The sequence below is a fragment of the Strix aluco genome, chromosome 2 (genome assembly GCF_031877795.1).
Source record: "Strix aluco isolate bStrAlu1 chromosome 2, bStrAlu1.hap1, whole genome shotgun sequence".
NCBI classification, from domain to species: Eukaryota; Metazoa; Chordata; class Aves; order Strigiformes; family Strigidae; genus Strix; species Strix aluco.
In genome coordinates, this window is record NC_133932.1 from 15,289,684 (window position 1) to 15,303,729 (window position 14,046).

At 46.1% G+C, this 14,046-nt stretch overlaps 1 protein-coding gene across 3 annotated transcripts in view; it reads left to right on the forward strand.

The window, feature by feature from the left end:
- CD96 (CD96 molecule) overlaps positions 1-5,982 on the forward strand; it is a 31,459-nt gene extending 25,477 nt beyond the window's left edge. For all 3 annotated transcript variants that reach the window (XM_074811925.1, XM_074811935.1, XM_074811944.1), the window contains 4 exons: positions 601-681; positions 1,315-1,404; positions 3,511-3,634; positions 4,695-5,982. In XM_074811925.1, coding sequence (XP_074668026.1) covers positions 601-681; positions 1,315-1,404; positions 3,511-3,634; positions 4,695-4,803 — 404 coding nt within the window. In that variant the 3' untranslated portion in view covers positions 4,804-5,982. The remainder of the gene's footprint in view (positions 1-600; positions 682-1,314; positions 1,405-3,510; positions 3,635-4,694) is intronic.
- The last annotated feature ends 8,064 nt before the right edge of the window (positions 5,983-14,046 follow it).

The following is a 14,046-nucleotide window of genomic DNA, read 5'->3' on the forward strand; positions in this document are numbered from 1 at the left end:
ACAATTATCAGTTCAATCCTCAGAGGGTCTAACACAAGCCATTATGTAAATAATAATAAGTAGTGTTCATCAGCATGCTGTATAGAGCACAGTGCTATGGGATTTCTAAGTGCATTTCCTATTTTATACATAACTATTAAAACCACCATATCTACCATGCGTACCCCCATAAAATTAAACACCTAATAATAACAAGGAGAGAAGAAGAACTGAACTGAATTAATGTCCAAAACTCTCAGTAAATTTTTGAAGTGCCCTAAAATCAGACTGATTTTGGTAGGGCTTTTTAATACATACACACATACATATATATATATATACCTGAGTACTCAGTTTCAATCAGAACCAGCATCTCATATGAAAGAGATATAGCTGGCTGTGTCTGTTTACTCATTTACATCATTTAAACAGTGGATTTTTTTTGTTGGATTTATAAATCAGCAGTTATAGTAGAGACTTTCAGGTATCGCTGTTATTTCATTTGTTGTTTGCATCAGAGAAAAGTGAAGGGTATAAAATAGCCACAGTTGAGCCTAATGAAGCAGTCATGTACAGGCTTGTAAGACAATTAATTGATGGATATTATTTCTCTTTGTACAGATCTGAACGATTCCATCACTGAATCCCCACAAAGCTTCAGGAATGCCACACGCTCCTCTGAGAATACAACTCTGGCACATCGTAAGTGTTGTGGCAGTTCTGGAAACACTGTGCCATTGTCTAGTTGCATATTTTAGCTGTTATTTCGGAAGACATGAACATGGAGAGGGCTAGAAAAAACAGGAATGTATCCTTAGGCAGCACTGATCTTAAACACAGATAGCTTAGCTGTATTACAAAAGGCAAAATATCTGTCTACAAACAGATGAAAGATGATTTTTGTGGTCCAGACACAGTACTTGACAGAGGAGACTGAGGTTTCACTCAGTCACAGCAGAGGCAGATTCTTTGTGTTCCTGTTAAGCCACTTAATATCTTTAGCTTTTCCGTTATCATCAAAGAGGTAAAAAGCTTATCATCCTCCCAGACTGCTGTGCAGCTCAATGCTGGCTTGCTGAAACATCTTAATAGGTGTTTTCTAATACTCCTTCTTCCTCCTAATATTCTTCAATTTGATAAAAGCACAATTTTTTTGTCTAACACCAGGTTGTAGGCCAAAAATGTAGGCATCTGGACAAGTGAATTTTGACACCCTGATTCTGGAATTTTATTTCCAGTCTTCAGCAGGGTGAATAACAGTGGCTTCAAAACAAAACCTTCATTTTTGAAAAAATAAAAAGTTACTACATATGTTCTCTGCCCATATCTTTTTAGGTAACCTGTCCTTCAGCATCACAGACCAGCCAATTTCAGTTACCAGAGGAAAAGATTTCTTTACTACCAACAGTTTGCTCAATAGTACTGGTGAGATATTATCCTACAAATCCTCTCCTTTCAGCGTGCCCTTGCAGTAAGTGTTGTGGTTTGAGCCCAGAGAGCAGCTGAGCACCATGCAGCCATTCATTCACCCCTTCCCCCCCAGTGCTGGGAAGGAGAAAAATTAATCAAAATGCTCAGGAATGGAGTTGAGGATAGGGAGGGGTGTCTCACCCATTATGGTCACAGGCAAAAGACAGGCTTGTTAGGGGAAGAAAAAGATCACTATAATTCAAAATACTAATGACAACGACACTTAACAGACAGAATGGGACAGTGGGAAGTGTTACCATATCTTAAAAACACCTCCCCCCACCCCTCCCTTCTTCCTGAGCTCAGTTTTGTTCCCATATCTCTACCTTCTCTCCCCCAGCAGCACAGGGGCAGAGGATGGGGGGTGCAGTCAGTCCTACCGCTTCTTCCTCCAAGGTGGGGGGGAAGCACTCTTCTGCATTCTTCCCCCTGCTCCATGTGGCGTCCCTCTCACAGGAGACAGTCCTCCACAAACTTTCTCTGTCGTGAGTCCTCCCCACAGGATGCATTCTTCTCCAGATGCTCCGGTGTGGGTCACCTCCACGTGTTGCAGTCCTCCCTGTGCTGAACTACAACAGCAGCGGCTTCTTCTTCCCATAAAGTCTCGGGGGTCCTCCATAGGCCATAGGCGAACCTCTGCTCCTCCAGTGACACCCATGCGTGGCGGGGGGGTGGCCCTGATGTCTCACCATAGGATACAGGGGGGCTCTCTGCTTCAGCGTACCTCCCCCCCTTCCTTGTCCTTTCTTCCACTGACCTCAGTGTTCTCATAGATATCCTTCTCATAATGCCTCCTCACAAGTCCCAACCCCCTCTCAGGTTTCCCTTCTTAAATATGTTATCACAGAGGTGCAGCCACCATCACTAACTGGCTCAGCCTTGGCCAGAGGTGGCTCCAACTTGGAGCTGGGGGAGCTTCAAGAATTTTCTCACAGGAGGCCACGGCTGTAGCTCCCTCCCTGCTACCTACAAACCCAGCACAGCAAGAAAAGCGGAGAAGCACAAAACCTGGAGCATTGTGTACATTTGACCAGGGAATTTGAAAAAAGGAAAAAGTGATGAAAAGCGTGGGTTGTCACAGGCTTGTGGCATTCCTACCTTCTCCTTGCATCGGCAAGCAATGCCCCAGTGCGTGTTTTCTTCCAGCAGCAAAATTTGACTGGTCACACACTCCTGTGCCCCAGGAGCCACTCACGTCTCATGCAGAGTGGTGGACTTGGTGCCTGGCCACAGCACTGGCTGCCCCTGTGGCTCAGACCCTGGCTGTGTGACATACCAGTATGACCAGCCTGGCAAATGGTCATGATGCCAGCACAACGGGAGGTGACACTGAGGTGGTATCGCCCAGTGACTGTTGTGCTCCAGCTCTCTCTGGCACCCAGCCCACTGCTGCACCCACTGCGGCGGCTGGAGGAGCACCGTGCCCCTCCTCTCCTTCCCCCCCATAGCCAGGACCCTGAGGGCACCTCTTTCAGGTGTCAGCACCCCCAAGGGTGGCTGTGCAGAAGGGGGCAGTGGGGGGATCCCAGCACCATGGTGAGGAGAGGCAGCCAGGGCGAGGCGGGGATGCTGCGCCGCCAACGAGAACCCACCCCAAAAGGCATCAGTGTCCTTGGCCAAACGTTGCAGCAGGGTTTGGTGTCAGCGGCACAAAAAACAAGCTGGTGGGAAGGAGGACTGGGGTGGGCAGCTGTGCCCAGCTGCACCGTGACATGCTTCCTCTTCTCGGAGAAGCTCACAGAGGAACAGAGAAAACCAATGGTTTTCGCATGAAACGCTTGCCGGGCTGTGTGTGAATAATCTTGTCATGTGAACCGATGGGTGGCTGAAATCAGCCCACAAACCCTGTCAGAACAAAAAGGGGTTACGTCCATAAATTAGAGCTGCAGTGCTCAGAGTTTGGGATCCTCAGCCTGGGAACCTGGCAGTGCGGTGTTGGTCTGGGGCCACGTTGTCACCAGTACTGTGCCTGGGGCAAGCAGCCAGCCACAGGCAGCAAGCCCAAATTTCCCTTCTCTCTGAGGCCGTTGGGCTGAGGTCTGTATCGTGTGTCCTTTCCAGGTGGCGTGAGGAACACGAAAGCCAGTCGCTTCCCCTGGCCAACAGTGGTAGCCGTCCTGCTCCTCTTCTGCAGCTTGCTAATAGCTTTAGGCATCAGGAAATGGTGTCAGTACCAGAAAGAGATGTAAGTATTAGGGAGGGGAACCACAGGGGCGGGAGGGGTGGCACAGAGGACAGCATAAACTCTAACCTGGCTGTTTGGATTTACACGTTTTCATTTGACACTACACATAGTGCATGAGGCCTTTAAGTGCACGGATCGCTAATGCCATTCTTTTCATACAGCAGTATGAAATGTGCAGTGTTCTCCATCCTTTCATCTGTTCCACGGGTTATCTATAAAATAAACTTTAAAAAAAGAGCTGTGGTGCAGCTTCAGGGTGTGAGGGAAGAATACAAGTCAATTTTTTTCCCCAGAGCCCCCCACTTCTATTAGCCTCCCTGACAGCTGCTTTTGCTCTCTCATTTTGCATGGTTACTTGAGGACATGTTTTAATGAAATTGTACTTCTAGGGCAACTCTATTTGAGTTGTGAATAATATATGTGAAAGTAGGCTACCTGAAACTTAATCCCAGTCAAAGAAGCACTGAATTTGTAATTATTACCAAAGTTTAATTCTCTAATAAAGCACTTGGAGATCTATTCATGAGAGCAGTATCTAAGAGCCAATTATTTTTAATCTTACTAACATTACTAAAATGTTTGAAAAATTATGGTGATAATGAATCATTTGTGGTTATAGAAAACCCTTTTGAAACATGACTGAAAATCCTATATATCGAAGGTAAAAATGGGATTGATTTTTTTCACAGATTTGGGACAGGACCTTTCTTTATCTTGGCCTATAAATTGACAAAAAAAAAAAGTTATTAGACTTTAAATATATCTTCAGAGAGCAGTGTGAGCAAAAGATCTCTGCAAGGGTTTTGAATGGTTCACCAGGACCATGATCTGTTCTTTTAAAGCATGAATAAAATTGTGAGGTGGGAGCTGTGAAAGCCAAATGAATACCAGGATGTGTGCTGAAGCTATAGAACAGAAACAGGGAAGTCACAGTATGTAAGAGCAAATGTCAGGTGCTCTTGTAATGACTTAGAGTCCATCTACCTCCTCCTGTGAATGTTTTACAACAGTCTTTTATTCGTCTTTTGTGTGATAGCGTGGTTTTTCTCTTCTGTTTCAGTATGAACAGACCTCCATCTTTCAAGCCACCGCCACCTCCGATAAAGTACACCTCCATGGTGGAGTCTGATGGGACTCCCCCATCCTGCCACGAACTGGAAAACCTGTAACATGGCCTACACCCCTTGTGTAGCAGGCAGAAGACTGACACGGTTAAAAGGCTCTGTCTTTAAAACAGTGATTACAGGAGTTTGGTGTTAATGACCCATATTAAAATTCAGAGAGCCTTAAATGACATTAATGTTGGAAGCTGAGCACTCCTGAGGACACTTACTTCATCCGTCTATCTCTATGTATGCATTACGTTAACACCATTGTGAGTGTCACTGTGAGATTACATTTGCTTAATTTGAATTGGGTGATCAACTGGGAATTTGCTGTCTTGTTAATGGGAGCAGATTAACACATCACTCCGCCAGCCTGCCTGAAGAGCAGTTGAAGCCTTTTGTTTTACTAACTGTATAGAGACAGCTCTGCCATATGTACACCACGATTACAAGGGAAACGTTGGCTTAACACAAGCTTTTTGATACCTACATGAGCTGGTCTTACAATTATTATTTTTACTATACAAATATTGACTAATATGACCTGATATATAATTTCCTATTAACAGTGAAACCAAACAAAAAATAATCAGCACCTTACACGGAAAGAAAATAATCTGCATCTCTCATCACGGGGTTGCAGCACAGGATCGCGGGGTTGGTGAAATGAAAGGGCACAGTGGGGGCCTGGTGGAAGCGTTCACGAAGAAGACCCAGTTGCTGTTGGTGAAATCACAAGAAAGAGTCGATTTTGGGTTCGTGTACTAGTCACCTGCGGGCCAGAGACTTAAGGACTGAAGTGAATTAGGACCCTAAAGATAATGGACAATGCCAGTCCTTTTGGAAGTGCTGTGCCTCTGAAACAAATGCCCGAGCTGAGGGTGGGATCAGCTCAGCCGGCTGCACAGTTCACAGCCAGGTCAGCAGCTGCATGATCACTAATGCAGGGCACGAGCACTGCAGCAGGAGCACTGGTTTTGGCAGCAGTGTGGTCTTCCATTACCTTCAGTCAGCCAAGAAACTGTCCCTCCAAGCTTGTTTGAAAACGTATTGTTACCACAATGGTATTCCTGTAATTAATGCAAATCAACTAAAATTCAATCACGTCAAGCTTAAAATTGGTATTCTGATTTAGGAATGGGATTTGCTTTATTTACTGCTAAACACCGGTCAATGAGTGTCAGGGTTCAGAGCACTGTATTTCTCGGGTCTTTAGATGAATGAATGACTTACTGGAAAGAATGATCTGTCTGACCTTTCTGAAATATTTTGTTGTATTATTTACCTTATAGTACAAGCAGTTCTAAATCCATCACTAAGGGGTGATCACTAACATCCATCCGTGCTGAACAGAAAAAACTTTCCTTCCTCCAAAACTATACACTTTGCATGCATGGAAGGTTCAATATTAATCTGAGCGTTTCTTGTCTGTATGGGTTTGTAGAAGCAAAGTAGTTTAACTTGTGTCATACTATCAGTCACTGTGAAAGAAGGCAGCTCTTTGTTATTAAAAAAATCAGAAAAAAAAAAAAGCTGGATAGCCATATTCTGAGGGATGTGGAGAGCCAGGACTTCTTCCTTGTTGTTAGATGAGGATGACTGTCTGTAGTATAGCTGTCAAAGAGGTGTTATTTTATTATCTTGGGTCTTTTAGTCCCCAAGGGTGCTTCAGCTGAGTGATCTGACACTGCGGTTTTGCAGGGTCCCTTGAGCAGTGCTCAGGCACGGCACGATCTCCACCGCTACATGCTAATGGAGCCGGACTGCAGGGAGAGCTACAGGGAGCTTTGTCCTGACCCCTGACTCACCCACCCCCCCATCCACCCACCCACCCATCCACCCACCCCCCCACTCATCCATCCATCCATCCATCCATCCATCCATCCATCCATCCACCCATCCATCCATCCATCCATCCATCCATCCATCCATCCATCCATCCATCCATCCATCCACTCACCCAGCCACCCATCCATCCATCCACCCATCCATCCATCCATCCATCCATCCATCCATCCATCCATCCATCCATCCACCCACCCACACACCTATCCATCCATCCACCCATCCATCCATCCACCCATCCATCCACCCATCCATCCATCCATCCACCCATCCACCCATCCATCCATCCATCCATCCATCCATCCATCCATCCATCCATCCACTCACCCATCCATCCATCCATCCATCCATCCACCCATCCATCCATCCACCCATCCATCCATCCATCCATCCATCCATCCATCCATCCATCCACTCACCCAGCCACCCATCCATCCATCCATCCATCCATCCATCCATCCATCCATCCATCCATCCATCCATCCACTCACCCAGCCACCCATCCATCCATCCATCCATCCATCCATCCATCCATCCATCCATCCACTCACCCAGCCACCCATCCATCCATCCACCCATCCATCCATCCATCCATCCATCCATCCATCCACCCACACACCTATCCATCCATCCATCCATCCATCCATCCACCCATCCATCCATCCATCCATCCATCCATCCATCCATCCACTCACCCAGCCACCCATCCATCCATCCACCCATCCATCCATCCATCCATCCATCCATCCATCCACCCACACACCTATCCATCCATCCATCCATCCATCCACCCACCCATCCACCCATCCATCCATCCATCCATCCATCCATCCATCCATCCATCCATCCATCCATCCATCCATCCACTCACCCAGCCACCCATCCATCCATCCATCCATCCATCCATCCATCCATCCATCCACCCATCCATCCATCCATCCATCCACCCACTCACACACCTATCCATCCATCCACCCACCCATCCACCCACCCACCCATCCATCCATCCATCCACCCATCCATCCATCCATCCATCCATCCATCCCCACATACACCCCTCCCCCGGGGGACGCTGGCTGCTTCCACAAATCTCGACCAGCAACGTAAAGATCTCCAGGCGCCTCTCGCCGGGCTGAGGGGCACGTCCAAGGTCCCACGGGGGGTCTTCACCCCCCCCACACACCCCCCCCGGCGAAATCCCGGCGGGCACCTCCGCCGCGCTCCCGCCGCCGCCCAGCAGGTGGCGCCGCAGCACCGCGGGCGGCCGCCAGCGGGGCCCGTGCCGGCGCCTCCCCCCGCCCCCCCCCTCCGCCATCTCCAGAGGGGCAGGGGAAGGCTCAGCCGGCAGTACGGGGCCTGGGTGGAGAAGGAGGGAGAGAAAATTCCCCCCCTGTACCTGCCCGCCCCCATTTTTTACACTTTCCCGCAGCTAAATTGAGCGTAGGGGAGGTTATGTTTCTGTTTGACTTCCCCTGCTCCTCACCAGGGTAAGCACGTAACATACAGTTACATCAGGAATTGTGATTACGTTCAAAATTGACCCCTGCTTTAATGTAAAGTGAAAACAAAAAAACCCCAAACCTCTCCAGTGTTTATTTTTGGCATCGGCTGCCCCAGGATGTAGGCTCAAATCATTCAGCTTGGACTTGGGTTTTGTCAAGCCTGGAATAATTCAGCCCACCTCAAATTACCAGATGCTTGACAATGGCTTACAGGACTGTCAGATAAAAGCTCTTCTATAAAAGTGTTCAAAGCTTGCTGTGTGGGTATAGAAAAGATTTTTTTTATATGAGTCTTGAATGTTACGTGGCCAAATGCAAACCCATGACACAATGAAACCTGTAAAGCAGACCCGAGTCAGAACCTGAGCTGGTGTATAACCCAGATGTAACAGTGTGAAATTAGCTGGGTGTGCTGTATGTGAGCTTTGACGTGTGCGTTACGTAGCTGTAAAAGGAACACACTGGAAAGCTTAGCAGCGAGGTGGTTTTACGTACAAGTGGTTTTCATCTGCTTCTGGGGAGACAGCAAATGTTGCGGGAGCAGGTGGGGAAAGGATAAGAAGCAAGAAATTTGTTTTCAGTATTTGTTTTCAGTTACTAATGTGCCTTGTGAAGTCAGTAGCAGGGCCCGGGGACTCGAGCGGAGTGAGTGACATTTCCCAGCACTCCGCAGTTTGTATTCCTGCCGCTAACCGGGGCAGGGGGAAAGGCTGCCAGCCCCCAACCCGTGGGGTGCGTGGGGCAGGCGGGCGTCCTCCGCCTGCTTTCCACCTCTCTGACAGCGGAGGGGACAGCTGCAAGCTTAGAGGATGCCCTGGTCCTGGCACGCCTGACAGCCATCCCACCAAGCCTTCATCACCCTGAATTACCTTCTGCCTCGCTCTGCAGAATCACACGGCTTTTTTAAACAGCACTGCAGTGGCTTTTCTTACAAGGTACCTTTTGGTGCTGTAAATTAATTAAGCTTGACTTGTTTATTTAAGAAGCACCCCTATAGTTTGCACAGTGTGCTCCAGCCATTGCAACGCAGGTGGTAGCGTGGCCGTGGGAGAGCGCAGGCTGCCTGGTGATCCCAGGGCCCGACTCATTAGTTAACAGTTGCTGGTAATAGGCTTTGCTGTCTGGGATTTCCTGGGGAAACAGCCCATCTTAACATGGACCCACAGAGTTTTCTCTTTTAGGGAGATGTTTTCCTCCTTGCAGGTGCATTGAAAGCCTTGTGAAGTGCTCTGGCTTCACTTTAATGTGTGTGTTGTTTTAAAAAGCTGAGTACAGAAATTATACCTGCTAACCAGAGCAGGGTATTCGTTACCCCACGTAGTCTTTGCTGGATTTAAAGCCATCACTTATCAGAGGTGGCAAACATTAAAGATCTGCGTACACTTAAACTCCAGAAGAAGCAGTATATGAAGGAGAAATTTTATTTTATTTACCATTTATGTTAGTAGGTAATTCTTCCTGACTCCGCAATTAACTTTGAGCAATAAGCCAATGGAAAGCTTCTAAAAAGCTCGGCAGGGGGATAATGGTTACTTAATCCTGTCTAAGGAGATTTTAATGGAAATAGTATGAAATCATATTATATTTAAAATGATTCCTTAAAGACAAGACAAAGCTCGGGGAAGTCCCCAGAAAAGATTATTTGATTTCAGAGAACATCGGATTATGTCCTTAAGACTCCTCTTCCATCTGTTTTCTAGCATATGATGTTTCATCTCTGTCCTTTCAAAGTCTCCTGTACCAGGTTGCCCCAATAAGATTTTTAATCAGTGGGAAAAAAAATGTATCTGTTTGCCCCTTGGTTCATTTCCAAACAGGAGGACTTCCAAATTAACTCTGGCATCCTACACAGCTTGAAACACCCTCATGTGGTGTAAATGAAGTATTGAAAACCTCGCTATTGTCAAACAGATGACTCTCAGATGCTAGGGCTTGGCTTAAAGAAATGAGCAAACAAAGGCGAGAGAGAGAAGCAGGTAATATATTGATATGAACTGACACCCAGGCTGTGAGTGGTGGGCAGGAAAGGGGGGGAAGTCAGTATTACAGAGGGTATATTCTGTATGATAGACAGCTAAGTATTTGCAGTAGTCCTAGGAAATGCAAAGTGCTGTGATAGTCATGGTGTTTTTCTGACTTGATATAAAACGGGAAATGAACACCGCTATTTGGTCTGCTGCACTTGAAGAAGCAGTGTTTTAAACGCAGTGATGTCTGCAGAGCTTTGTGATTGAGGGCGTCTGATGGTTTTAAATGTTAAATAATTCCATTACAGTGAGGGTAAAAATGGTAATGAACAGCTTGGAAGAGTCTGAGTATACTTACATGAAATGTTGAGCAATTAGCTTCTCTCTGTGAGAGTGAATCCTGCAGTTTTCTTCTCATCAGTAGCAAAGTGACCTTTAAAATATGTGGATGGCACAGAAACCGTTTCAATAACTTATTTGATCTATTGTCTGCTGATAAATTGCGTGTAAGGATTTGGAATTTACATGGCACAGTAGATTTTGGACTGAAATGGAAGATTTTGAAAACATTAACTGAAAGCTTTTTAACAGTAGCAGTGTGCCCTGTTGAATAATGGGATGTGTGTTATCAGGGTATTCAAGTGGTAAGGAGAAGGAGGCTAAGCTCCCTGCAGCACTTGATGTTATCAACTTGTTTTCAGTTGCTTTAAAGCACTTTAAAAAGTTCATTGTTCTGGCTTTATATTCTGTATATGGCAGCCCAAGAGCCACGTGCTAAAATTAAAATAAAACACATTTGTGTGTTTGAAGTGGCTAACAGCGTAAACCATGTGCCTCTTACTGCTTAAATAGCATCAGCCTGATCTGCACAGCTAATCTTTTTACTATGCATTTGAAAATAGGAGGGTTAGGGGTCTGGGAATGGCATTTGAACTGCTAGATTGACTGGGCTGCCCCTGATATTGGCTTGTACTCGGCACCAAGGCACAAGGGAATAGCTGAGCTCTTTCAGTAAATCCACATAAGGCATAAATACGGCTATATAATCCGTTGGGAAAGATGGATAGTAAAGTTTTACGCAGGGCATCCTCACTGCTGGACGTGATTCATACGTGAATACTCCAGCAACGCGGAAAAATACAACAACCTACTGACCTTGATATAGAATTGTTTAAAATGTCCATAGTATGATGTTTTTGCTGCCTGCTTAGGCTGCATTTTTGCAGCCACTTAAACACATGCTTGCAGTGGAGCATTTGAACTGTCTCAAGTGACAAGACCCTAGATAATTTGAGGCTTTAGTCTGTGGAAAATAAAATGATATTATTAATGCATATTTGTTCCCTCTGGCCATCGCAATTAATGTTCATTGTTGCAGGGCTTGGTACTGATTACAGAACAAAATTACAGAGTTCTGTGGAGATGGAAAGACATTGAGGTTTTGGGGAAGGAAACTGGCAACTTGTGCTCTTCTTTTCTAGAAAAAGCACAGGAAGGATTTTTGGACCATAAGAAAGGTCTGCCAGCGGTTACTGCCAGCAAGTATCTGTGCATCACATCTGATGCTCACAGCTGAAGTCTCACCCTGCAGTGCTGAATGGATGCACCTCCTCCTTCTCCCATCATCCTGGTTTTGAGCTGTTGGCGTCCAGCACAGTCTAAATGTCCTTTGCAGCTCGGAGGTCTAGAAACCCATCTGAACCGCAAGAGCCAGGCTGTACTCATGCTGTACATCATAGCATGGGATGCTGAAACTAGCTGCGAAAAGTCGCTGTGCTGTGGGAGCGCTGCCGTACCCTGATGCTGTCACGTGCTCCAGTACTAATAAAAAGTGATGGCAAAGGGTCAGAGACTTTTGAGAGGCTGTGAAGGGAGTGGGTTTGAGAGTCTCCCCACTCCAGCTTTAGCCCCCTTCTTTTCTAGCTGATCTGATGGCAGAGGACTGCTAAGACCTACTCTCCTGGTAGAGGCTACTGCCCGAGGCGGTGGCAGTTAGACCCCTTTTCCCACACCAGAGCACAGCCTACCCGCTCCCCTTCAGACTCTGATGTCTGTTGTACACACTCCATCTTCTTTATGCCATTTGAAAAATGGGAAATTCAGAATGGGGCCTGCCAAGGTGTTCTGCTGATCGAGGATGTCAATTAAACTCAGACACCAGAGTGAAAAGAGTAGGCTTATTTTACTGTTAATAATTAAAGGATATAACCAAGTAATACAGAAAATAAGCAATAAAAAGAATACAGAACAGTACACTTAATTATTACTATATACAGTTAATTATAGAAAATAAGAATAAGCAAGGTAATGCACCTAATCATTACCACACAATGGGGAGGACAGTGATTAAGAAAGATCCATCACCACTTGCATACATTACCAACATCCCGATCCGCAGTCACTGGGGAGCCCCGGTTGCAGCGAGGATTTGGAGAGCCTTTCCCAGCGAGTGGGAAGTCCTACGCGGTGCGTCCATCTGTAGGTGAGGCTTCCAAAGTCGCAGCAAGGGGCTCCAGCCTTACATACTGTCCTGGTTTAACCAGGATAGGGTTAAGTTTCCCCAGCAGTGGCGGGGAGCTCTAGCCGGGTTATTCAGATACCATTTGGATGTCACATCCTGGCAGGTCACATTTTCCTGGCGCGGAGCGCGGTGCACTCGTGGTCTTGTACATCGTGCTTCAAACTGCTGTATTTGGTAGCTATTTTGCTCTGTTCACTGCTATCACTATTACTGTTATTGTTATTGCTGTTGTTTGTTGTGTTGCTATTGCATTGTTGTATTAAACCTTTCCTTATTTCAGTCTTGGGGCTTTGTATTTCACTCCCTTTGTGGGGGAGGGGCAGCAACCGCATGGTCTCAGACCCCAGCAGGGGCTAAACCACCACACATACCAAAAATCAGCAAGCCAGAATAACTGGCACCTTTGTTTTGAGCGGAAACATCTGGTTTCACTCTCCTGTTGGATTCCACCCAAAGCCTGGCCAGGGCTCAGGGGGGGAAACCAAGGGAGTTTCTAACAAGGTCAAACACTTGGGTTCTCAGCCTTGAACAAGGCTAAACAAGGGAAGTTGGGTACATTCTCTCAACATTTCATCTTCACTACTGATTATATTCTAAGCTGCATCTTTCACTAGTGAGCATACATATTTTGTTAATGATCAGATACTAATTAATAAACACTAATGGTAATACAGATTTTACTAATTAGCAGATACTAATAATGGATAACGTTTGGCTGTGAGGTTCATCTAGAGGTCAACTTTGTTTCCGGTGCCTATTATTCAGGCCCTAGCAGTACACAAGGTCACCAAGAGTACCGTGTCAGCGCTCAGCCCTAATAGTTTTGGCTCTAGACTCCAGCTTTGGTGTTTACAGTTTCACTGGCCACAGTGAAATACTGCCCCAAAGACACAGAGATGTCCTCGAGAACGTACCAGCCTTGGTGAAATGGCTACCCCTATGCTACACTAAAACAGCCGTGGCTGCCAACCGTATCTATAAGGAGTTCACATGCTGGGCAGTCCCCAGCCGTGATGGTGGGAACGTGAGAAAGAGAGACTGAAGTGACGTGAAATAGCGATTTAAAGAAGATAAACTTACAGGAATACAGACTATGTAGTGTAACTAAGAGAAAATGCTGGAGCTCCCAAATAATAACCCTTCTTTTGGTTCAAGATAGAAATTTTATTGCAGGAGAAAATGCTTATGATCCCGTGCCTGTGGCTTTGCATAGTGTGGCCTGCTCTCTCCTACATCAGAGGCAAGCGTCCTAGATGGTCTTAACGGGGACGGGGAGCAGGGCTGCAGGGCAGCTGAATGCCTATCAAATCTAAATTTGTCCTTGAGAGCTAGGAGTCCTGGGTCACGAATGCTTTGTGAAAACCTGGTATTGAAATTGCGCTATTTTTAAGATTGTTCAATATCACAGCTCTAAAAGCAAAACGTGTTTGTTCCCTTCCTTGAAAAGTAAAATGCAAATTTATGGAAGGAG